Source organism: Lampetra fluviatilis, chromosome 13 (assembly GCF_964198595.1).
Source record: "Lampetra fluviatilis chromosome 13, kcLamFluv1.1, whole genome shotgun sequence".
NCBI classification, from domain to species: Eukaryota; Metazoa; Chordata; class Hyperoartia; order Petromyzontiformes; family Petromyzontidae; genus Lampetra; species Lampetra fluviatilis.
The window spans coordinates 5,410,881-5,438,272 of record NC_136287.1 but is presented as its reverse complement, the minus strand read 5'-3'; the positions used below and the strand labels follow the sequence as shown (position 1 = coordinate 5,438,272).

Sequence of the window (27,392 nt, the reverse complement as noted above, 5' to 3'; positions counted from 1 at the left end):
CGTGGATTCCGTGGGCTCTTAAGTGCTTTAGCACGAAAAGCTCAATGGGCTGCATGCAGTCAAGTGTGCTGTGCGACTCGCATGGCCAGAGGACATTGGCTTAAGTAGGATGGCCAGCCACACAATGTGTCAGCAGGGAAATTTACTCCAAATGGAAAAAATCGCTTCAAGCAAAGAATACGCAACAAAACATTCGGCACATTTGTATGAATGCTGGGAACATGTCTGGCTAATGTGTTTTGTTAAGGGCAGAACATTGTAAATAGCGAAAGAACTTTGATTTGAAGTGCATTATTTGTCATTGCAAATGTTAGAAACACACATTGCTTTGTTTGTATGAAAGGGATGCAGAGCTCCAAAATAGCTGACCTAAATAAAAATGTGCTTCTTTGAGGTCATAAATCATCTTTACAGCTTCATTTTGTTTACAAATCAAGTTCACACAACTATCATTCTAACACACTCTTTAAAAACTTCATTGCTTGTCTAAAATGGTTAAATTTAATGCTCATTTAAGATTATCTTATTTTATTTCCAATGTACATCCTACACCAGCTGACTACGAGTTGGAGGCAGGTTCAATCTCTTGTTAGGACCTCTCAGCCAACCACGTTGCAGTGGAATGTGTACTGCAGTCACCTTTCATTATTGAAACAATATAAAATAGTCGACTTGAGAAGTGCAGTCACAGACTGAGTACACGGATCTCCCCCCCCCCTTACCCCCCCATTACCCCCCCTTACCACCCCCCCCCTTACCACCCACCCCCTTACCCCACCCCACCACCACCACCTTACCACCACCCCCCTCCCTTACCACCCCCCACCTTACGATCCACCCCCTTACCACCGCCCCCTTACCACCCACTCCTTACCACCCACCCCCTTACCACCCACCCCTTACCACCCACCCCCTTACCACCCACCCCCTTACCACCCACCCCCTTACTACCCACCCCCTTACCACCCATCCCCTTACCACCCATCCCCTTACTACCCACCTCCTTACCACCCATCCCCTTACCACCCACCCCCTTACCACCCACCCCCTTACCACCCACCCCCTTACCACCCATCCCCTTACCACCCACCCCCTTACCACCCATCCCCTTACCACCCATCCCCTTACCACCCACCACCTTACCACCCACCCCCTTACCACCCATCCCCTTACTACCCACCCCCTTACCACCCATCCCCTTACCACCCACCCCCTTACCACCCACCCCTTACCACCCACCCCCTTACCACCCACCCCCTTACCACCCATCCCCTTACTACCCATCCCCTTACCACCCATCCCCTTACCACCCACTCCTTACCACCCACCCCCTTACCACCCATCCCCTTACTACCCATCCCCTTACCACTCACCCCTTACCACCCACCCCCTTACCACCCACCCCCTTACCACCCACCCCCTTACCACCCATCCCCTTACCACCCATCCCCTTACCACCCATCCCCTTACCACCCACTCCTTACCACCCACCCCCTTACCACCCACCCCTTACCACCCACCCCCTTACCACCCACCCCTTACCACCCACCCCCTTACCACCCACCCCTTACCACCCACTCCTTACCACCCACCCCCTTACCACCACCCCCTTACCACCCACCCCTTACCACTCACCCCATTACCACCCACCCCCTTACCCCCTTACCACCCACCCCTTACCACCCATCCCCTTACTACCCATCCCCTTACCACTCACCCCATTACCACCCCCCTACCCCCTTACTCCCACCCCCTTATCACCTTCCCCCTTTCCTTCCCCCCCACCCTTCCCATAATCCGCCACTCCGAAGACAATGACCCCCAATATCTCGCGCATGCTCAATCCACACACGTGAAAACAACACCGCTATCATTACTCCCCCCTATCATTACAATGGAAGAAATTAGATATTGAGAAACATCATTGTTTGTGTAGAGCGGTGGGGCGCAGTGGTTTGCCATGGCATCCAACTATCTGAGTTAGATGACTTCTGGCCACGGCTATAATATCAGTGGCAAGTAAGAACTCCCCCTTCATATTCACTATCCAAAAAATGATTTTTTTTAATTAAGTTTTCATAAATATAAATGCGTAGTTAACCTCGCCACCATCCGACACAGCCAATTTGTATAGTTTATCACGTAAACGGAGTGTGCCAATTTGTTACGAGTACACCACACCGGTGTGTTGGAGAGTAAATCTACAACATTGACAATCTGAGTACTCAAATGCTGTACTAGTAACGAATTGGCATGTTCTGTTTACATGGCAAACCTTAATAATTGGCTGTGTCGAGTGGTGGCGGGTTTAGCGACGCATTTATATTTACGCGATGTAACCCAAAAGCCTCTAATGGATAAGATTGGTCGTGAAAGACCACGTGTTAAACTACATTCACTAGCGTGCTAAAGTATGGGCAAACAAGCCCCATGACCAAGATGGTGTGAAGAGGCCTTCATCCAGCAGTGGATTTACAGAACTATTAATTATTTGTAGTATTATTAAGCGTAGATTTACACAAAATGAAAATAGGAAAATTTCCATTGTTGTATACTTTTGCAACATCGAAAGGCCAAATTTAGCTTTAAATTCGTTTTTTTGCCAGTGCCCTTGACCCCAATAGTTTGCGTCAAGGGCACAATTGTCAAGCACTTGAAAGGACCTACAAAAACGTTTTTTTTTATATGCTCTAACTTGCTATGACATATGGATCAGAAACACGGACACTGACAGAAACTCCAAAATGCACAGAGAGAGTGATGCTGCACGTTTGGGGTGAAACTAAGATACAGCTAGAGGAGCACATGGACTGGAGAACAAGCACACGCTAAAGACATACATGTTGACTGTAAAGTCACGTGCGTAGGATTAGTGAGACCACGTCGCTGAAGAGGATAATGGCCGGCGGGCAAGACTAACGCAGGAATTGCAGCCAAACCAGAGACGTAGAATTGTAATGTATTACTTACTGTTAGTTGCTCAGCTTATTGGAGAGTATATTTAGTATACTGATGATACTATGTAGTTTATACTTTAGTTGTTTACGTGGTGGTTTAGTTACTGCAGCTACATACTATTAACATTCCTTCTCTTTATTAATGTTACCCCTATCCCCTCCCTTTGACCTTTGATGCTGCTAATCCTGCATAATGCACGGGCATAATGACTTTAAACCCCTCGCCAAACCTCCTACGCATTTCACAAGTAGTACTAATCGCATATCTGCATTTCCCATAAATATGGTAAATTCCTCTTGATATGCAAATTCTCTTGTCAAGGCGCTCTTCACCCCTCCATCCCAGCTTAAATAGTCGCTCCAAGCTTGGGGCATGTCATTCAGACTCTGTCTTCTCGACAGACCTGTTCTCCACCTGATGACGGCTGCTTGCGTTGTGGCCGAAACGTCGTGAGAATTATTTTATTATGTTTTTTTTATTTTATTATTTCCATTCTACGTGACTTTACCGAAAGAACCAAGAAGATGAAACCAGGGAACGTGTCCAAGCGGATGCCCGCCGTGGAGATGAAGCGATTTAATCAGCTCATTTGATCGTGCTAGGCGGATTGTTAACATCGCAGGCCTGTGAGAGATGGTGGCAGCTTAGGTAAGGCATTCGTCCAGCAGTGGACTGATAATGTGATACAAAATCCACGTGAAACATCTGCGTTGATGACACACAGTCACCCGTGACTTCTGTCACGTGACTGTCGTTCCGACGACAGCGATGGCCTTATGGTGCACGTTGCCTGTGGATGTACTCGTCACAAGGTCTGGGCAGATAAATGTTCCTCCTCAATTGACCGAAACACATGACTGAGAATTCCACCACAAAGCAATGTTTAACGAATTATTTACGGCTCGAAATTACTTTTGTGGATGCGTTCTAAATTCTCATCCCCCCGCAGATTTGGTTAACTTGTACAATTACCGCAACAACAAAAAAACCATGTGAAGCCGTGTCGCCGTGCACACGCTTTTGTGTCCCTTACATATCACGACTCTGCAAATCGGGGAAAGAGGAGGAGGAGGAAAAAAAAGCGGTCCCTTGGGCTTGCAGTAAAATACTCCGTACTCTACAAATGCTGAGCGGTGATGCTTTGCAAAATTAGAGCAATTTGTTTGGCCCCCTGGGGGGTGTAACAGCGCACCTTGCTAACTCCCAGCCCAATAGCTGCTGGCCAACAACGTGCGTGCACACACAGGAGGGATACCTTGCCTTTCCCTTTTGCCGCGAGTCTTTATGCTCATTTCATTTTCATTTTTTTTTTTAAACGTGATGTTCCTAGACATTGACGGACTCCACTTTGTGAGTAAATAAGATGGGCCTGGTGTGAGTTATGAGATTTCCCAGCGCAGGTGTGACCAAAACAGACAGCTGAATAGTTTGCACTTCATCTGACACGACATGAAAATGTGAACTCTCCTGCAGACGCCCCACCGTCATGGAGAATTTGCAACCTGAACCTCATCGCTAAAACCACACCGAGATGTGTCGGACAATAAGGCTCGTAACGCCGAGTCGATTCAAAGATTAAAATCGATTATTGCACTCGCAATTCATACGTCAACCCGTACGCGTGGGAATTGATTATGTCTAATTTATAACAATTATCAACACAGTGAGTCGATTGCCAGGTCATCTGTGGTGGGGAAAAAGGTGTGGGCACTCCCACCACTCTCAAGACGTCTGGGCCAGTGGGGAAGAGTAGACCAAAACACCCTCAGAGGAGCTCTCTATTGCTCCTTCTAGGGGAGGCAATTCAGCCAATTGTGGCATGAGCAAGCCATTGCAGGGCTGCACCTTCACCCTATCTTTTACCTTATGAACATTACAATGAAATTATATGCTCATGTACCATGTAACCTTATGGGGTGGACAAAACTGTACAAGAAATGCCGATATGAGAAACAATGCATCGAATCACTTACGGATGTCACACAAAAATGTTTTTTTTTATATATATAAAGAGTGACAATTTAATTACTTAGAGGGTTCATTATAACAAAAACAATTTTATATTCCAACTGCAGGACATTAGATACAATAGGTCTCTGATGTGTTTTCGGATTGGACCGCGTGTTGTTGTGCAAGAGGTCTGACATTTTCACGATACATGCGAAGCGCTTCTTCAGTCCTTTGAAGTTCTTGAAGAAGTTCACAAAAAGCATATCGGCGACCTCAAACAGCACAGCGGCGAACATCTACGCAGTAGTACATTGGGCACACACACCCTGAAGATCCGATATAATCAGTAGCAGGCAATACAATGAGTAGCGTGTAAATTTTCATGGCCGATGCTTTTGCCCAGCAGGCTCAAAGCCATGGTTAAGTCTTACAATTGTCTACCTTGTGCGAAAGAAACCCATTAAATGTCTCCTTATTCCTTGTGAGATGACGTGCAATGACTTTGAGGGGATGAATTGTCATCTGAGAATAGTACTTAGTTTGCTTTTATACCGCTGATTGCTACGCTTAAAAAAATCTGCAATGCTAAATAGGTACTGCTTTCAAAGCTGGCATGCTTGATGCAATAATTGCAGTTCTGTAGTTAAATCGTGTTTTAGAATCGCCTCCGAGCCACCGCAGATAAAATCAGACTGCACACTTTGTCAAACAAGCGTTATGTTGTCTTCATAGTACAAAAAATGTGATCCCAGCAGCCCGATAATAAAGGGGCCCTTTTGTTGCAAAGTACACATTGTGAATGTGTAACGCGGATGCCATTCTCTCTTTTAATGCTTTTCAAATGTGTGCATTTTTCTCCTGTCATTCATGTTGATGACTCATAGCATGTGCATCTGCCAGCTAGTTTTGAAGGTAGAATTACAAGAAAAATATGTATTGTTTTTACGCGTATAATTATTTATATTAACGAGCATTTGAACCCACTACACATATGAGGAGAGGGGGGGGGGGGTGCTAACTCATCTAAATACAGATCAGGATTAAACCTGCTTAGCTTCCAATATCTGGCAAGATTAGGTGCATTTAGGGTACTTTGTCTGGTGAAATTCACTCTAAATGAGACTTTGCTTCTGTGAATTATGCTTACAATGAAAATGATTGTTAGTGGTGTTCTTATTTATAACATCCCAGATTAGATTTGGAAAGGTTTTTCAATTGTAATAACCAGCCTACTATGTGTGAATAGTGCTATTCTTTATCAAGCACAATGCCTGATGAGAGCATAATTCATGCGAACTTTCGCTTTTAAGTGTCGATCACCGAGTCAAAGTGACTGAATCTGAATCAAGTACAAAAGTCCCAACTCGTTGAGACGTCTCCTCATTTCCCCATAACAAGTGCTTTATCTGATGAGATTACCCATCCAATTAAAGTCATTGTGGTCATGGCGGTGGTGAGTTGGCAAGGAGATTCGTCATTCACCCACCTAATCTGCTTTTCTTTTGGGCCACAAAAAAAATTCAAATCCCCTTGAATGGAATGCAGCGGATTAGCTTTATCGCTTGGCCACCACAGGTTCCTAGAGGAATGGCATTAGCTATGCAGCATAACCTGGTGAGGAACGGACAGATTATCAACAATTGCCTTCGTATTACGTTCTGCCACTCTCTCTCTCTCTGAACCAGTCACCAAACTTAAATAAGCTTAGCTTCGTCATTGCAAAAAAAGTAAAATGGTATTTATTTAAATGTACACTAACACATTATAATGATGATGCTAATTATGTATCCCCGTAAGCCACGCTGAGTTCAAACGCTCTTTCTTTTGCAGGAGGGTCCTGCATTGGCAAGTTCAGCTCATACAATTAATGAGTAATAATAGGGTTTGTCCCCTTTTTTCTGGCAACAAAACTGAAACCTTCTTGCAAAAAATCATGTGTGCATTAACCACAATGCTTGCAGTCAAAATGCAAACAAAAACACACACTATGATAATATATGCATTGTCCTTGAAACTGATTGGTCCACACCAGAGACAGCTTTCTTTTGAGCCTCGACCCAATTGGTGCTCGACCAGAGGACGCCAAAAGGCCTACAGCTCAAAGACAATGCACTATCAGAGTAATGAGGGCTCGGGGTGAGCATCTACATCATTAGACCTCCTTTGCCAGTACCAAAATATAATAATGGGGTTTTTCCCCTTTTTTCTGGCAACAAAACTGAAACCTTTTTACAAGGATTCATGTCTCCATTAACCACAACATTTGCAGTCAAAATGCAAACAAAAAACACACTATGATAATATATGCATATATTATCAAACAAAAAACACACTATGATAAGCATATGACAGTCAGCCCCATGCCGACAACACCTGATACGCCTCGGTTGTCTTCCACCCAAGCACAAACCAGGCCCAACCAGTGCTTAGCTTCTGAGGTTTTCCAAGATTGGGTGCATTTTAGGTTGATTTGTACATGTGGCAATTTTATAATAATACACTCCCAAGAGTGAGGGAAAAATGTTTTTTATCGTGGATTTTTTCTTTCTCTTTGTCCGGAGGTAGGTATTACAAGATGAAGAACGTCAAACCCACACATGAAAGCATGAATTTCACGTGACTTTATGAATTATGACAACGATACACCACCAAAGTGCTACACGAGTGATATTCTTATGGGAGTTGCATAAATGCACTTCCAATCAGTGCTCAGATTTAATGCACAGAGGCACCATGGACAGCAGCAAAGTCATCTATGAACCACACGCTGCGCCCCTGTGACGGCTCACTGAAATGCTTTTGGAAAACTGCCGACGTTTTTAACCATCACACAAAAAAGATGATAATAAAAAATAAAACACTTTTCAGAATGCAATCTCCATTTGTGCTCCATTCTGATGCATGGTCCCCGAATTATCCATCAACTTTGATTTTTCATTGCAGTGCTTCACTGCTAGCCCCCCCCCGGTGAGGCTTTTTTGACGTAGCACTATTTGAGTCATGAAAACGTGAATTGGTCACCGTGATGTTGATTTACGGGAATGTCATAATTAAACAGCGATGACGTAAATGTTATATTTTTTGTTATTTAAGTTTGTACAAGCCCAGTTATACTTCTATTGGTCATCACACCACAATGCCTCTTGCAGGGGGCTGTTCTTTATTTTTGAATAGGTTAGGCCATGATGTCCACACTTGTTTAACCCTTTCCATTTCCGAGACGTCTGCAAGTTGTAGGCTGGGTCCCGTTCACCGCTGAATCTCGGAACGCGCAAGCGGTTCAGCGAGCACCGTTATTGTTAAAGACATTGCACTCACCGCAGGAAACTGTAGCGACACGACCGCATTCTATGCTAGCTGGCGCCAGACTGTGCCACACGCCCTCCCCGCATGGCCTTGTGGGAGCCTCGGCACCGCCAGGGTTGTTTTATTATGTTGTTTATTCCGTGTACGGCCGGAAGAAAAACTGATGATTTACACATACATCGTTGGAATTGGAAAGGGTTTTTAACAATAAATTCTAGGTGGCCAGATGGCTCAAAGGTCAGAGTGCCAAGCTGGCACCACTTATATACGGGGTTCGAACCGAGGCAGTTGCTTGCAATTAAAATCGGTTTTCTCAAGCGCAGAGAATTGTACGTCACTAAGCTTGAGAGCCCGGTCTGTCGCCAATGACTTCGCAAAACAACCATCATTAGCTTTGCTCAATTCTAGGTCTGAAATGAAAATATCAGTTTGACTGTCATAGGACGAACACTGCCCATATACACCGAATGGGTGGCAAAGTGCTGCCCTTACTGTGTGAACCAGATGTCACTGAAAATGATCTCAAACGTAGCTCTGTGATATCCACTTCCATGGGCTGTTTCTCTAACATGAAGATTTGCACCGCTCTTATAAAGTTACGAATGTATTCTTTGCCTGATAGCATGATCTTGAGGAGCACAATCAGGATACATTTGGTGAAAATTACAAAACGCATTCAACAAAGAAACAGTACATCCCAGCTCAGCAGACAAATTGGGGAGGTGCGGATAATGTATAACAAATGCATCGATTAGTCCACAGCATTTGTTAATCAGCATTCTTGTACCGACATAACCTTGACCGCTATGATGGCCAGTCAAGTGCTATCACAAAATACATGTATGTGTACCTGTGTAGATAGTGTGCACATATTGTAGGTTTACAATATGCGCTGGCAGTGCTCACACGCATCCTTCACCCAGTGGACACTGATGACTATGGCACGATGCTAACAGCCCTAATTAATGTAAACTCAAGGACTTCACAGTGTGGCAAGGGGCAGCTCAGTGGGTTTCACCAAGGACAACCGCTATTGCAGAGGTCGCAAACGGGTTTTGATTCCTTACCCATACCCGTACCCGGCCGCACCAGGGTCGCAAACGGGTACCCGTACCCGTACCCGGCCGTACCCGTACCCTAACCGTACCCTGCCGGGTACGGGTAGGGTACGGGTATCGGGTACCAGATTGCGACCTCTGGGATGAAGCCATGTTGCAGGCGCGGGTGGGTTGATTCTAGGAACTTGATTTGTGAGAAGAGACAAGACGTTGGGAAATGAGTGACAAACGGTTACTCACCAGTGACTCACGGTCTACCCGTACCCGGCCGCACCAGGGTCGCAAACGGGCACCAGGGTCGCAAACGGGTACCCGTACCCGTACCCGGCCGGGTACGGGTAGCCGGGTACGGGTAGGGTACGGGTATCGGGTACCCGGTTGCGACCTCTGCGCTATTGTCGCGTGGCATTGCACACTCCCACGTAAGCAGCCGTTTGCAAGGAGGGCAATCTAAGCAATAACAAAGTTACATTTGCAAAGGTGCTTTTCCGCAGATGCTCGTTGTGCCCATCATAGCGATGTGGTCCATTACAGCAGGTGCTGGATGTGCAATCCAGAGGGATGCAATGCAGGCAGCGCTCCACTCTCCCTACCCCACCCCCCTCTCTCTATCTCTCCTCCCTTGCTCCTCCCCTCTCTCTTACCTAAATAGCCTCTTGTTACAGCAGACCTTTGGCCCACTTCAGCAATTGTTTCTTGCTATGGTTGTCCCACCTGATGACGGACGCTTGTGTTGCGCCCGAAACGTCGTGATTTAATTTATTTTATATCTGCGTGACTTTACCGAAAGAACCAAAGAGTTTGGAGGAATTGTTGTTGTCGTTGTCATATGTTTGTCTTTGCCATGCAAGTCAAAGTAACATGACAGTTATGTTGAGATGCACTCGTGGTCAATCGCTCGTCATCACCTCCATCGTGTTTGTTTTACTCTGGTCAGGTGCACGTTTAGATCACAGTCAAGCTAAAGTGGAACGGCCAGTTTGGTTCTGACAACAACATTTGAATTGAACACGTTGTTATTATGAGAATGTAAATGTGTACGCATTACATCGACATGCATGCAACATTCGTGTCTGCTAATGTGAAGGCCTACCATCATGGTAAGCCTATGTAGACGATAAAATGGGATTTGGCTCAGTTGAAATTGAAGCAGTCATCCAAGCTCTCACAAACCGAGTCCTAAATAAACAACGCTTAGAAATAATAAAAATACATTTACAAAAAATAGAACATCTAAACCGAGCACGAATGAACAAAATGCATATTAGTAGGGGAATCAAGACAAGGGGACAGACTTTTGCCAAAGTTGCTCGCAGAGACGTAAAACATCTTTTGAAAAAGAATGGAGATAATATCAACTATCTCAGATTTGATGATGGCACTGGAAATAACGTAAAACATAATTCTGCAATGCTGGGTTGAAGATATATTTCAGCAAAACAAATATGATGTACAATATGGTCACTAAACAATTGGAGATAATTCTCAGCGGGACACGATTGGAATGGGAACTTAGGACAGGGATTGATACTGGACTGGCATCGAAATTGTTAAATCAAAATGTGACTGAGAATTAAGATGGAATACTTTTGGAAAACGGAATTTAATAATGAAAAGCAATACATACTATATACCACTATGCATAAAAAATAAAGCTTTAATCAGTGTTTATTATCTGTTTTGACATATGGATCATAAACATGGACATTGACAAGGAAAATGGAACAAAAGCTTAAAACCGATTAAAAAGCACGTAGGAAATAAACAGGAATAAACATTTGCATGCTTTGAATTACACATAGAGGCAGAGTGAGAAACTCATGAAACAGAGAACAAATGTATTGACTTGTAAGATAACTTGGCTTGAGCAGTACACGTCACTATACGGGATGATGGATTGCGGTCAAGACTAACATTGGAGTGACAGCCAAAGGAGGATAGAATGGGCTCACGATTACATCCACCAACTGAGATGGAGCAATGAAATCAGCTCGTGTGCTCGAGCCAGATTGATTGTTGCATCGTGGGAGACAATGAAGGATGAGGACAGCTTGGTGAATTTATCATCCATCAGTGGCTACATCATGGATGTTGATGATGAAAATAAATGCAACGGGAGTACTGTATGTAGATATAAATGCGATGTTCCAACCTACATGAATGGATATAATTGCAGAATTTTAAAAAAATACACACGTTTAAGGGAAATACTATAAACTTTGTTATTTGCGGATTAGAACATTATTGTATTAAAATTATTCAATGTGAATTGCGATCGCAATAAATACATATGCCTAATAATCCTCTTTGCATTTGAAATTATTATAATCAATTTTGTCATCACTTAGAATTTAAGTTTTTTTAAATAGATTTTCAAGCAGCCTGTTTACTGTAATTGTTTTTTAATGGTAGATTTTAAGAGATTCCTGCCCAATGAAAAACATAAAATAATTTCTATGCCCAACAGAAACAGAGCCACGCCTCTCGGTCTATACACTTCCTGCAGTGAATGCAAGAAATGGTGAAAAGTACCTTTTTTACACATTTGTCACAATTTGAAAAACAATGATTTTTTTTTTCTATGATTTATTCTTCAATGAACAATTTCGCTTTGTTTAATAAAAGTCTGCTTATTAAATTGCTATGTAACCCTTTCGTCATGGCATGCAATTTTAAATCAATTACACATTTACATCGATACCCAGGTGGAAAAACAAGAATGACATCTAGATTTGGGGCTTGCCTCTTTTGTCACTACTAATGTAACATTTGGAACAGTTCTAAAACTTATCTTTCTCCAAAACAACATAACAGTTGGTGGCTAACTTTATTTTAGAGAACACTCACCCTGTGCACTTAAGTTAAATATCGCAGGAGGGTTTGTGAATTCTGAAAAAAATATAAATGTGTCATGTTTTATCTAAAATTTTCCACAGAAAAAGTGTTCACCCAAGTCCCGACACAACACCAAACGAGAGAACGTGCAAACGGAAAAAAATATTTGGTTTAACACGTAGGCTTTCACGACCAATATCATCCATAATATAGTTTTTTTGAGTTAGATCGCTTGAATATAAATGTGTCGTTAAACCTGCCACCACCCGACACAGCCAATTAGTAAGGTTTGTCACGAAACAGAACAATGCCAATTCGTCACTAGTACAGCACACCGGTGTATTGGGGAGAACATCCACAACATTTACAATCTGAGTACGACGTTTTGCCAGTAATTACAACTAGCATCATCAGGCGGCAGCCACAAATCGGTGGCGAGATGTTAACTGCCTCGCCTGGTATACAAGAGGTCATCGGTTTGATCTCGACCCTGACACCTGTATATTTGGAATATGCATGTTCTCCCCATGGTCGCGTGGATTTTTCTCCAGGTCCTCCGGTTTTTTTCCTCCACATTTAGAAATATACATTTACAGTATTTGGCTGCTAGAAATTTCCATATGATAAGCCACTTTGTTGAGCGATCATTTGCGACTAGGTCGCTTTAGAAAAAGAGCTGTATTGCTCAGTAGGCCATACTTGGCAAAATAAAACATTGTTGAGTTCAGTAGTGTGCACGAAAAATGTCTACCTGTCGTCACGGGATGATTCCACAAGTGTATGGCGGATACAATGACAGCTAAACCCACCGCCAGACAGACAATTGCTTTCAATTGGAGGGTATGCAGTGGGCACCAATAACAGCAGGAAACATGGTAGCTCACAACACGAGATAGAACGACAAAGGAAAATTGAGCGTGCGTTTAATTTTGACAATAGAACGCCGACGCCACCCTCTTTTTCATGATATTTTTTGCAGATATTTTCATTCAAACACAAACAATACCATTCGATTGTTCAGCCTCTGTCACTCTCCCTCACTGCGAGAGAATAGCTCCGAGATTGAAGTTGAGTGGTTACTTAATGAGTAAACACAAACTACAAGAAATAAATCTCGCGACGAGGGTAATAAAGTATTCACAATTAGATGCCTTAGCCAACCAACATCAAGTTCACTCTTGTGCGTGACTGATTTTTAAGAATAACGATATATACAGTTTAAAATGTTGTAAGCACGAGCTTAGTTAAGTGTGGTTTCTTATAATCCAAGGAAGATTTAATGAATTGCTCATAGCAATGCCCAATCGTTCAAACAAAACATCATGGTCGATGGCATCAAAAGCCGCACTGAGATGGAATAGAAATAGAATGCTGGGTGAGCCAGTATGGTGGCAGTCAATAAATAATTTACCAACCTCAACAAGGCCATCTCAGTGCTGTGCTTGGGCTGAAAACCAGATTGGAAATTGTCAAGGAAGTCATTAGAAAGAAAATGGTGTTGGAGCTGAGAGGCAACCACACGCTCGATTAGCATGGTTGGTGCGAAAGAAGTTCAACATACGTACATTGAGAACCTTAGAAAGAAAGGGCAGTTTGGAGATAGGACAATAGTCGTTAGGTCATACAGAATCACGATGTGGCTTCTTGAGCAAAGGGGTGACATGAACGTATTTTAAAAGCGAGGGGACTGAGCCAGACCAGAGTGACATGTTCAAGTGGTGGGTGGCAAATGGACAGAAATAGCAGAAGATGGGTCGAGCTTTTGAGACCAGCGCTGAAACGTCAGATGTATTGATCTCAGAGAAGGAAAACAGGGTAGTGCCCTGAAAAAAGTTGGTGGCTTTGTTCAAGGAAAATACTGCAGATTATGGCGGATAGCATTAATTTTGCAGAGGAATAACTCAAGGAATGTATTACATTTTTTGGTGGACATGAGGAAATATGACTGTGGAGGTATTTAAAAAAATATCCGAGTGGTGATGGTTGTTGGGAGCTATCAGCAATGAATTTAGAAAAATGCTGAATTGGCTTGAGCCAGAGCATCTCAGTAGCATTTTGCTTTGCACGCTGTCGTGTTGATGGAGCACACTTCACAGTTATACCCAAGGAGATGGCCTGCTGGTCGAAATACTCCTCGTTTGAAGGGGGCATAACAAATCCATAACATCACCAAGGGATGAATTATACAACTGAGCGAGATCATCCAATGAAAGTGTAAGATACGCTGGCCGAGCAAAGTGGGGAATGGAGGAATTTATCAGATAAATATCTTGGAGTAATGTAGTTTATGCTACCAAAATTGGAAGTGCAATGTATAGCACAGATGGACGAGGGTATAACAAGATTTAATGAAACACAGTAAAATAATTTTAAAGGCCAGAAACACTTCTGATAAATTGGAAACCAAGATGCCACTAGCACAAAGCAGGTCAAAAGTGTCACTGTGAGAACGGGTGGGAAACCTTGACGATTTCTGAAATACCAAAGCAATCGAGAATCTCCACAAAATCTTTATAAAACGAATGACTGGCATCACCTGCGTGAATATTAAAGTCACCAAGGAGTCGCTTACTGGTGCTTGTACACAGTACGGAGAGATATTATTTAGGAATCTGAGGAGAGGCCTCGGAAGGGTGGTGGAGCAATGCCATCAGAATAAACTGGCTGGCTCTCCATTCCATCTCCGTGGGCTCAAACAACTGGAAGGTCGGAACAGCTACTGGCCATATAGTGGCAGCAGAGGGGTGCAACAATGCAAAGGCCTCCTCCCTTACCAGAAGAACATGATTTGAGAAGGGAGGCATATCCACAGTCATTCAGACGCTGTCTCCCCGACAGACCTGGTCTTCACCTGAGGACGGCTGCTTGCGTTGTGGCCGAAACGTCATGAGAATTATTTAATTATGTTATATTTTTATTATTTTATTATTTCAATTCTACGTGACTTTACCAACAGAACCAAGAAGATGAAGCCCTGCAGTCACGAAAGCTTTAAATCGAAATGTGGCCTTATTGTTCAAGGCGCGCACACCGATGAGTGCAACCTGGGGAGGTCAGGCTGTGACACCGGCAGATGGGGTCCGATTTGTGATTGGTATCAAGGGTCACAGGTGAGAGAGGTTTGGCACCATGCGATCGGAGTTTCGGGCATCACCCACAGGACCATACAATGGCTAGGGGTTCATCAGGACCAGTAGAGACAGAATGACAAATCTTGCTGATGCATATATGGCCGACGCCAAAGGATTCCAAGTGAACGGCGTATAAGTTGAAGTTCAGGAACCCAGGAGAATGTTGGTGATTTGAGGTTTTCAGGGAACGAGATGGGAGAAAGCAATCATGGTGATGTTGACTACCTTACTATTTATATAAGATAAATAATGCTATGCCAATGGAAGTCCTTGTGGAGTGGATATGTTGGTCCAAGAAGGCACAGTGAAGGAATTATAGGTTGACATGCTAATCTCGAATCTCTAGCCATACAATGGCTTCTTCAGCACCGTCGTCGTGGGGTTACATGCACAGGTTGACATGCTAATCTCTAGCAATACAATGGCCGAGGTATACCTAGCTCTGCCATCTTACATTTACTTGCAAATTCCATCTCTAGCCCCGCCCACTTACCCTTGGGTGGTACCCATCTCAAACCTTTATAACCGCTTGCTGTAGCAGCTTTGCCGCTATATTTCTCCTGCCTCAGCAGTTCGCCTGCTGTATTTCGTTCACCTAAAGACGATTGCTTGTGTTGCGATCGGAACGTCGTGATTTTTGTATTATTTTTTTTTCTATCTCCGTGACTTTACCGAAAGACCCAAAGAGTATGAATTCCTGCAGTCACGAAAGCTTTAAGTCAAGATTTATAGGAAAGTAAACCAATGTTCTGAAGCTACAGAACAACACCAAGCTGTAGGCACCGACGACAGGGTCGAACACCGCACTAAGCTCCATTAGGGCAGGCGACATCCCTGTGTTCTCAGTGTCTCTGTGATATCAGTATCTCGTATCTCTGTCTTGCCTCTATCTTGGTGTTGTCTATGTTGTATGTGACCCTGTTGCGTCTATATCTTTGAGGTATCTATGGTTCTATGTTGTCTATGTTTCTGGACTATCTGTCTCTATATCTTATTGTTGTTATTTTATCCACTACTGGATGACCCCCCCCACTCCCCAAGGCCCACCATGTCAACACCATGCCTCATGGTCCTGTGATGCCACAATGCATCACGCTCTGGGACATGAGCTGATGTCATCACTGCAGTGGTCATCCGCTGGGGCATATACCTTCCTTTTGCTGACATTTTGTCACCGGTCTCATACATCTGCCATCATTCCTTCTCGTGGTGGTGTCTTTTGCCCAGTCCCCGCTTACTTTTTTTATCGTCAACATGGCGTTTTTTTATATTTTGTTTGTGTGACTGACCCATGTGTTCATATTTCTGTCTCTCAGTGGGATTTCCAGCGTGGATTTCTTAATGATTCTTTTCGTACAGGTGGGCTTTGCTCCATGTTCTGTCACATTTCTGACCTTTGTCATGACAGTTATAATGTTTGCTGAGCAACTACTTTATTCTTTAAAAGCACATTCGTGTGTTGCTTTTGATTATAAAATTATATTTCCGGCAAGCAATCTATCCTGCTCTCAACTCACCTCTTTACATCATAATTCTGATCATCGTCTATCTTCTGCAATTGATATTATCGACACTTGTCCCTCAAACGATGATTTCCTTTTGTTCAGCCAACATGTGGTATTTGACTTTGGTTTCACTCATACTCAGCTTTGGCCCCGCTAAGTGGCCATCTTGTTAAGTTCTCCTGATTATTCCCTGGAGTCCACCCACATTTCCAGGCAGTTGAGATATACAATTTGACAACCTGCGCTAGACCTTGCAGGACATCTGAATGGCGCCTGCCTGAGTTTTCAGACAGGGTCGGCATGACATTTTCAGGAAATTGCAATGCATTGTTCTGCCTTAAATTTGAGTATGGGTTAGACTGCGGCTAGCACATACGTATGTTGTAGTGTTTCTATGTATAGGTTTTAGGCCAGTGCGCTGTGGCAATGTCCGAGGTGTACCATGGTAATTATAGCAAATAACCTGACCATTTGCAGGCTGGGACACACTCTCCGTGCCGTTCAGTGGCCAATCCAACCCCCACCACCGGCCCTCTCCGTTCACTCGGTCACGCACGAGCAGTTGGCCAAACAGCTGCGACAAAGCATCCCCCCCCCCCTCCACCCTCCTGACTACGCGGGTCCACAGTGATGTTTTGGTTCGGTGTGCCACGAAGATGGAGCAAGCTCAAAAGTATACCGCAGCATGAAAAATGTTGAAGCACTGGCTTAGACAATGCCCATTAGTGGCATAGTACCTACATTTTATCAGCTCAGGCGGTACAGCGCTCGGTTAGGTGGGGCCCCAATATTTGATTTGCCTCGCACAGTCGCACCAAGGATACACAAATCCCGGCTCATCTTGCCTCATCACAACATTACGCTCGCGGTCTCAAACATTTAACGCTGCATGGGGCGCTCCGTTTTCGCAAAATGCAACCACTACAGCTCCGTATCACCTCTTTGCAATAAAATTGACGTGTATCTAATGAAATAAATACCCCAGAAACAGAGTTCTATGTCCAATATTATTTTACTCAAGTTACTATCATTGAAGGAAATTACGTTATATTACGTTACATTACGTTTCTTTACAGTAATTTTTTTATCAAAAAAAAATAGCTACGTAAAATTTACACTAACATACACTATGATGGCAACAAAATAGAAACAAACATGCGATGCGCAATTTGCTGAAGCCAAATGTTACCGCTAAAATTTGATTAAATAAAACGTGGAGCGTAGATTAAAACATTTTCCGCAAAAATACATTTAAACCGCGTTTAAATAAGTTTATGTTTTTTTACACTGTTGTTGAAAACACATCTCATGGCAGTTATCCAGGAGGCCCCAACTCAGAACTTTGGCCACCCCCTGCCCCCACGCTGGTTACGCTACTTATGCCCATACATTAGTACCAGTGTTGAGATGTATGTATGGGCCAGGCTTTGGCCATATCTTTAGTTTCCTTTAAAAAAAACTATTATTTTATGACAATGCTACTAATACATCAATACCCTCCAGAGGTGCTTTTTAGAACTCCCTCTATTGGAAACCCGCCCACCAGCAGAGGAGTGAGCAATATATATTGCAGAGATTCACCCTTGCCATTGTTTTTGTTTGCGAACAAATGAAAACGCTGCTATTGCATCCATCAAAATTCACATCGCTACCGTTATTGTTGTTCACCGTACAACAGGCGGCCAAACAATATCACACGTGCACGTATAGCGCTCCTGGTATGCATGGCACAGCGATTGGTAATTGTACATTTCATTCAGCACTGCCGTAGAGCGCCTCCCACGGCTACACCCTTATCTATTGACGCACGCAAACGGCATTGTGGTCCGCGGTGTGTTGAAAGACATCATGATCTAAACTTACTTTTTTTTCTTTTAGCACTGAGCTATATAGCTCTTCTCTTTTTTTCAAAAGCGACCTGGCCACAAATGATAGCTCAACGAAGTGGCTCGTCGTGTGGAATTTGATAGCAGCCAAATGTTCTACAACGCATGTTGCTAAATGTGGAGGAGAAAATCGGAGGACTCGGAGAAAAATCCACGTGTTTCCACGGGGAGATGGAACATGCAAACTTCAAATAGACATACGTCAGGGTCTGGACTGAGCCCACGACCTCCTGTATACCAGGCGAGGCAGTTAACATTCTGACCACGGTGGCATCACCACATTCGAATTGTACCTCCCCCTTCTCCTCCCAGTCCCCCCCTCCCCCCGCTGTGATGTTGAGGGAGTTAATATCAGGAAGATTGTATGCCCGTATAGAAGATGAAAAAATGTGTGATCGATGTCGTTTGCGCCAAGCGGTTTCTATGCAATCTTTATTTCAAGTGGGCACGTGCCCGATTGATTAGCAATTACAACACGTTACAGAGAACAATTGAGCTGTGGTTTTGAATACTGCGCCAGCGATTTAAGAAAAAAAAACAAGGTGCCATTGATATTAATTGCACATTTCACCCGCATCCAAACCTTCATCGGTCATAATCACGCGACGAAATTTAAATTATTTCGGCGGCGATACTGATGAAAATCAATTTAATACGCTATATAATTTCTGATCAAAGTCCAGCCTTAAGCCAAGGGTCACCTTAGTTTGGTTGTAGCGAAGACAACAACGGTGCGCAAGTTTTCCAGACACACACACACGCATCATTCTGAACGGTGTTGTGTTGTACGATATTGTGCACACAAGTAATCTCAAACTTGCCCAAAACAAAAAAAAAAACCTCGCGAACAATTCAGGGCATTACAGTCGCAAATATGCTCGAGACAGAAGCGAATGCGAATTGATTCGTACTTTGTACAATAGCCATCACGTAGCTTGATTTTTCTTTAAACTTGCGGTTACCAATCAAAGACAAGTCCACAATTATCTTAATACAAAAGCGTTTTAGCTTCACGATCACTCTAATCAAGACTTCATCTCGCTGTCAGCTGTAACACAAATTCGCTGATGACTGGGAGCAGAATCACGACAGTGATAGAGGGCACGCAAATACATCGCAGCAAGTTAACACGAAATCCGGTTGGAGCAGAGGCAGATGTGTTTATTAAGCAATTTATCTCTCACCCACCTTTCCACAGATGTTTAGCTTCGAATTTGTAGAGGGGAAAGGTGGACTCATTATCAATCACCATCATCCTCGGAGAAGCCCGGCTGATGGCTTTCATCACGAAAAATTGAACACACAATCATTGAATATTAATTCAATTCACCAACGTTCGGAACTCACCTATGGAAATAGCCACCAGCCACAGCACAGGGATGACTGCGCATCCCAGGCGCAGACGAATGTAGGAAGATGTAGGGCAGGATGTGTTCGTGGGTGCTGGAGAGCAGATGGGGCCAAGAAGAGCTCTTGTGCAAATGATGTTTTCCACCAGCACCAGCACCAGCCCCAACTCCCACAAAAACCAATAGCTCCAACAGTAGCGGAGCTCCTTCCCAGAGGTGAGTTTGAAGACAGCGTTGCCCGGAGGTGGTGCTGTAGGAGGCGAGGCAGTCACGTCGTAGCGCACAAAGTTTCAGTGGTTGTGAGAGTGAGTGAGGCTTTGGGACGGAGGGAGGTCGAGATGGGAGGGAGGGAGAATGGCAGGGGAGGGAAAGGAGAGAAGGAGTTGGGGGGGGGTGAGGCACGCTGGGGACAAAAGGGTGGAGGGAGGTGGGCGAACGGTTGTAGATGCAGAGAGGGGGAGGGAGGAGGGATGGGATGGAGAGGGGGTGAACAAATTGGAGTTCCCATCCCGAACCCACGCGCGCTCTGCTGCGTCATCGAATGCACGCAGCTCGTTGGCATGCTGTGACAATCGGGCGTCTGCTGAGTCTGGCTACGCCGGCTGCGAAAGGTTTTACTGTGAATTTTGTGAAAGTTGACCGACTCCACTAAAAAAAAACATCGGTTCGTCTCTCCACATAGCTGTGAAGTGTTGTTTCTTTTTTTAAACAGACTCAACAGATTCGTCAATAGCACTGGCTTGAGAGAGACAATATTAAAAAGGCGACGTTTCGGGCAATGGCCCTTCTCTCTGCTATGAAGAAGGGAAATTGTTTCCTCTCTACGTCAGTGTTGTTGACGAATGTGTATATTATGTTTATTGTGTTTGCACACCGCCATCGCTAGTATTACGACAACAAGAGTAGTCATCAGCCTCCGTTGTTTTTGAGACCAAACAATTCATTTACAGTCCTTGCCAATCCACGACAGGATAGAGCTAAACTGCCTCACGCTCTTTTCTGGTAAATGGGGTCGTTTGACCATACTTCACCACGCTGGCCAGTCGGAGTTGATGATGGGGGAGACCCAGGATCACGTTTCAGAGATCACTCGCCCACTGATGTTAGCCTGGACCGAGAATCGAACTCAGGTCCATGGGGTTTATAGCGTAGCGCGCCACCCCTACAGCCTCGACTGTTATACAGCATCGTGTGTTTAAACAAACGTATTACCTGTTTCGTCCGTTAGCTTGTCATCACCCTGTTCAAACAATTCTTGCTGGATCGCCACAATTATTTGCAGCGTAATTATATATATTATCAGAGTATTATTCAACGCACGAATAAATCATTTACAAATATAAATTTCATCATGCGTTGTTTTGCATCGTACTCCCCAAAATATAGAGACCGCTCATATTCATTGTCACAGACTGTTCGCTAAATTTATGTTGGCGAGCACCTATTCGCTCACACCTATACAGTACTGTACATCATTGGAACCTCATTTGCCAGTAGCAAAATATGATAATTGTTTTTTTACCCTTTTATCTGCCAACAAAACTGACACCTTTTTTTGAGTTGTGCGCCTTTTGGCGTCATCTGGTCCAACACCACGTGAGACTAGGCTCTAAGAAAAGCTGTCTCGGGTGTGGACCAATCAATTTCAAGCACAGTGCATACATTATCAGAGTTGTGTTTTTTGTTTGCATTCCGACCGCAGGTATTGTGGTCAATGCAAACATGACTCCTTGTAAAAAAAGGTGTCAGTTTTGTTGCCAGATAAAAGGGTAAAAACCCAAATTATCAGTACTGTACATATCACTCGCAAACTACAAAATATCATGAGATTGCATTGGTAACGATAAAGGCGCAACCCTGCAATTGCTCATGCGACTGCTGGTGGAATGGTCTCCACCAGAGGTAGCTGCAGAGGGACAACCTCTACAGTCAGTGCATTAGGCCTACTCTTCCACGCTGATCCTAACATTCAACGAATAAAACATTACCATTATACTATGGGAACCTCATTTGCCAGTAAAAATATGATAATTGGTTTTTTACCCTTCTATCTGGCAACAAAACTGACACCTTTTTACAAGGAGTCATGTTTGCATAGACCGCAATACCTGCAGTCATAATACAAACAAAAGAACATAACTCTGATAATGTGCACTGTCCTTGAAGTTGAAAAAAAACAATTATCATATTTTTACTGGCGAATGAGGTTCCCATAGTGTAGATGCTTGCCCCGAGCTCTCATATTCTGATGGTGCAGTGTCTTAGAGTTGTGCGCCTTTTGGCGTCATCTGGTCCAACCCATGTGAGACTAAGCTCTAAGGAAAGCTGTCTCGGGTGTGGACCAATCAACTTCAAGGACAGTGCACATTATCAGTTATGTTCTTTTGTTTGTATTATGACTGTAGGTATTGTGGTCTATGCAAACATGACTCCTTGTAAAAAGGTGTCAGTTTTGTTGCCAGATAGAAGGGTAAAAAAACAATTATCATTACCATTATAATGAAATAAATACAAATAGTGAATATTTCAATAAATATACAGACTATAGATGACACATTACTGGACTGCGTCACACGGTATGCCTTGTTTTTGTACCGTTCATATACATGGTATTTATTATCAGATGCGAGGCGTTTCAGACCTCTTTTTTTTACAAAGGAGACCTAAGATATGCATTAATATCCTTTGGATACATATAGCGTATACGGCATTTCAGGACGATACGGTACAAAAACAATTGGCATGTTTAATAGAGGCAGCCATGGATTTTTAAAAAGACATTGAGCGTGGACTTAAACAGAGGGCAGGTGAGTTGACAGCACAGATGGCTGAGGAAATGTAGTTTCAGTTTATGGAAATGCAATGTACTGCATAGTCAAGAGTATTAACAAAATAAAGGGTCAAGTAAACGTTTAAATGATACATATTTTTTTTAATATAAACTGTAAATAGATATATGAGTGGAGTGGTTCGTGTACTGTTCTTGCTATGGATACGGAGACCTGATTTTGATTCCCAGCCACGACTAACGTCAGTAACGAATAATATCTGAAACCGTTCTGGCCCCAACCCTCCCTAACCTGCGCTGGCCAGCCTGGTGAAGTATGTACAAATCTATGAATCACACAGAGCGGAATAGACCTTCATCCAGCAGTTGACAAAGGGCTGTATGAGCACTGTTTTTTTAATTAAATAAACTGTCCCATCTATAAACAGAGTCGAAGAGTAGGCCAAAAATACCCTCGCAATGTGCTCTCTAGAGCTCCCTCTAGTAGAGGTCCTTCTGCCAGCAGTGGTGAGGGCTCGCAATTTTCAAGGCTGCACATGTACCCTTAATTTTAAAAAAGTTCATTAGAACTGAAGCAGATTTACACATCCAAGTGAAATTCCTGCACGTTTACACTTGTTTAAAACAATGTAACTGAACTGCATATATATGCTTGTATTTATTATATTAATGACATCCTGGAGCTGGTAGGCATAGTTTGAAATCCACTCCAGTACGGTGACATGGCCCAGCGGTAGGGCGTTCTCGCGGTTCCAATCCGGCAGGACAACCCGCGTTAATTCTGCGGGTACATTAACCGTGCATATGTACTGTCTATTTCATAGTAGATGTTAATGCCCCCCTGCCGTTAATCGAAACAAGTCGGCCACTGTGTGCCGGCGTCATGGTTTAAATTTTGCCGAATTCAAAAATGACCACCCAAATTGGTTTTCAATTTGGGATTGCACATCGCCCTCTACTGGCAGACCGAAGTGCAGGCCGATACAGAGTCTCATTTTGTGCGACACAGGAACAGCTGCCACTGAGGGGTGCCTCGAATTGTTTGAGATGAGATGTGATACAAACCACGTTGTGTTGCGGAAGAATTTAAGCAAGAGCCGTATAAATGCAAAGATGATTATTATTGCTATCCCGAGATTCCATATATGAATGATCTGGTCATGGTTAAAAAGCCACTCCTGTACACATGCATCGGCACTACACCGACTGGCCTATAAAATTTACATATTTTACGAATTACATAACAAATTGTCAGCTTTTACATTAACAAATCCATACAAATTCGGGGTAGTTCTGACTCCTCAACGGAATGAGGGTGGAAAGCCGTCCCTGACGTCGAAATGCCATCCATATTTGGTATAAACAGCGTGCAGATGCCCTATAATCAATCTAAATTCGGATAGTAAAATACGTAGGTTACACACACAAAAAACTACCACTATAATATGATCATTGTTTTTTTACCCTTCTATCTGGCAACAAAACTGACACCTATTTTACAAGGAGTCATGTTTGCATAGACCACAATACCTGCAGTCATAATGCAAACAAAAAACATAACTCTGATAATGTATGCACTGTCCTTGAAGTTGATTGGTCCACACCCGAGAGAGCTTTCCTTAGAGCCTAGTCTCACATGGGTTGGACCAGATGACGCCAAAAGGCGCACAACTCAAAGACAATGCACCATCAGAGTATGAGAGCTCGGGGTAAGCATTTACACCATTGGTACCTCATTTGCCAGTAAAAAATATGGCAAATGAGGTTCCAATGGTACCACTATAATACTTCATCGTGAATATGAAGCCATTATAGCATGACAGTGCCAAATGTAGATTGTGTTTTGTTGATGACAGGGTGTCTTAAATTGCAAGTGAAAACACGTGGCTAGTGCTGCCAACTGGTCTAGCCATTGCTTCATCGCGCCCACCTAAATGTGTGCCTGTGTTTCCATCAAGGGGCCTCCTTTTGGAAGTGCTTCACACCACCAGCGGACATCACGTGCAGTACTTTCAATAAACACCCTATTTGTCACGTCATGTCTAGACACGTAAAAATACATCCTCGCCCATGACGTAATTTACAACGGAGTCAAATCATAGACATATTATATATGATTTCTGTGATAATTAATTTTACATACATTTTCCATATACATACTGTAATGTACCGTAATGATTTTCCAGAAAAGATATGTTTTGTCTACCATCTCACCATCTGGGATGTGCTGCCACCTATTGTACAAATGTGTTATTGGTTAAGCAGCTATCAAATGTACACTTGCAAACGACGCTTAAGGCACGAATAATTATGATAATGTAAAAGTCTTACATTTTCATGAATTGTTTTATGCTATTGAAGACGAATGACACAGTGCATATGGTGAAGATTTGTAAACTGAGTAAACAAAATGTATATTTGGTATGTTTCTTATGAGTCTATCATTTTATTCACTCTCCAACACCTGAAAACTTCCATGCATGACATTTTACATTTAAAACATATGCGGCCTGTTAAAAAAATATTGTCAAATTGTCAGCGTTGCGTGTTTATGAAAATAGCACATTCACGCGCATCATGCATTTTATATGCGTCCTAATCTTGTGGTCAGGCTTGCCAACACCCAACGTAGCATCATCATTGAAGTGAGGCCAATCTATTTAAATCAACAAATATGTGCATTGTGTTGACAGCTGCAGAAATATAACATGACCTTTGAAATTCTGAATGCAGTTGCACAATACACGGTACGCAAAAAAATAATTTCTAAACAAGAGAACAATTCCAGAAGACCAAAGAAACTACCCATACAATATTTGACGTCAATCATTTACCTAAAAAATATACTACCAATGGAAAGGGTTCCAAACTTTCAAAAGAAATTACATTTCGTCTCAGCTAATATATGTAGATAAAACAAACACTTGCAGCCCTGCAGACAGGCATAGACTGATAGATTTAGCAGTGATGTGTATGGGTAATATATGCCAGGATATACTGTAGTACTGTAACTGGGCAACTACTATAATTACGGTAAATTAAGTAAGTCAATAAACGTGTATATGTTATAGTCCTTAAATACCTACTTGTGTATTGTATATGGCATGCATATTAGGTGACCTTGGACATCAGGGAAAAGAAACATATGAAAATAGGATGGGAAGATTCTTGCCTAATAATGTAGTGAGCACAAAATTGTTGGATTTGATGTTTTGAGAGCCCCCAAAACTGTACCTAATAGCCACAGTGACCGTGACATATCAAGTACACCAGCCCAAACTATCAGAGCATTAGTACTGAAAGCATGACACAGTAAATATCCATACTATTATACTGTATGCCTCATTCACATGTCAGTTCACCATTACTTTCTAAAGTATAACTTTTTATTACTTCATATTTACGACAATGATTTATTTCCATTATAAAAGTTTATTTAAAGACAACGGTAATAATACTGCTATGAAAAGTTATTAAATGTCTGATTAAACTTGGATTTTTATTTGTATCATAAATATAGCTCTGTTTATTAGCGTGGGCCAACAATCTCTTTATTCCAATGAGCACATTCATTTCTGATCTTGGCCATTTATGCTCTCGAGGCCACACTGAATCTCATGCACAGTGTGTTATATGACCCCTAAGGGATTAAACAGATTATATGACCACAGTCGTGCTGTTGTTTGCGCTAACCCATTTTGCAGTCTGGTGGCCTTCCGGGAGCAAAACATGTGCTCTTTGGGCGATCATGAAGATATGTTGCAGTGTTGTTTAACAGGTGCAAGCCTCACATTGAGTCTCATTCATTCTCCTCTACGGAATGCCCAAAAACAGGTGCTCCTGTATAAGTATGTGATTTAAGTTTTTTGCCCAAAAAAAAATCATATTTAATAACCCTATATATACCAGGCAGCTTTGTGCATATGACTTAATTTCCTACTCTGACACTGGGTGAAATATACGGTGAAATGAAAGGACCCTTATAACAAGGGAATTAAATGTTACGCGGTATCAGAATCCACTTACAGCACATAAAATAGAACTCCGCAAGACAATCTGTTAAGTGACTTTCCATTTTTTTCTTACCAGTCACTATGAAGGGCAAAGTTTTCCCAGTGTTTCAACGAACACTGTATAGACACTTTTGGTATGGTAATATAACATGTACCATGTCATAGTATTTTGTCAATCTGCATGTTGGATGAAGATCTCCCCACGGCATGGGGGTCATGGGATTTGTTTGACCATACTTCACCATGTTGGCCAATGCGGATTGGTGAAAGGGGAACCCGATACCATTTAGATATCGCTTACCACATATGTTGGCCATAGTAAAAAAAAAATAGCTCAGATCACCGGTTTCATGGCACAGTGTGCTAAGCACTACACGACGTTTAAGTACATAAAGTTTAGCCTGTATTTAAGTATAAAATATACCATAATTAGGCCTTCCAAAGCAGCGCACAACGTATACAATCATACGTCTTAATCATACTCAAATTACTGTCTTTTTTTGGATACTGTATGATGGTTGAGAATAATTATTGAGTGCCATTAAAGCAATGGAACGCGTTCAGAGTGCTTTCACCAAGGAAATGGAATGATGAATTCAGTATGTGCGCAGTG

General features: G+C 42.9%; 1 protein-coding gene across 3 annotated transcripts in view; it reads right to left on the bottom strand.

Moving 5' to 3' along the window:
* Positions 1-20,333, bottom strand: part of MEGF10 (multiple EGF like domains 10) — a 149,486-nt gene extending 129,153 nt beyond the window's left edge. For all 3 annotated transcript variants that reach the window (XM_078862129.1, XM_078862131.1, XM_078862130.1), the window contains exon 1: positions 19,977-20,333. In XM_078862129.1, coding sequence (XP_078718255.1) covers positions 19,977-20,020 — 44 coding nt within the window. In that variant the 5' untranslated portion in view covers positions 20,021-20,333. The remainder of the gene's footprint in view (positions 1-19,976) is intronic.
* Positions 20,334-27,392: the final 7,059 nt, after the last annotated feature.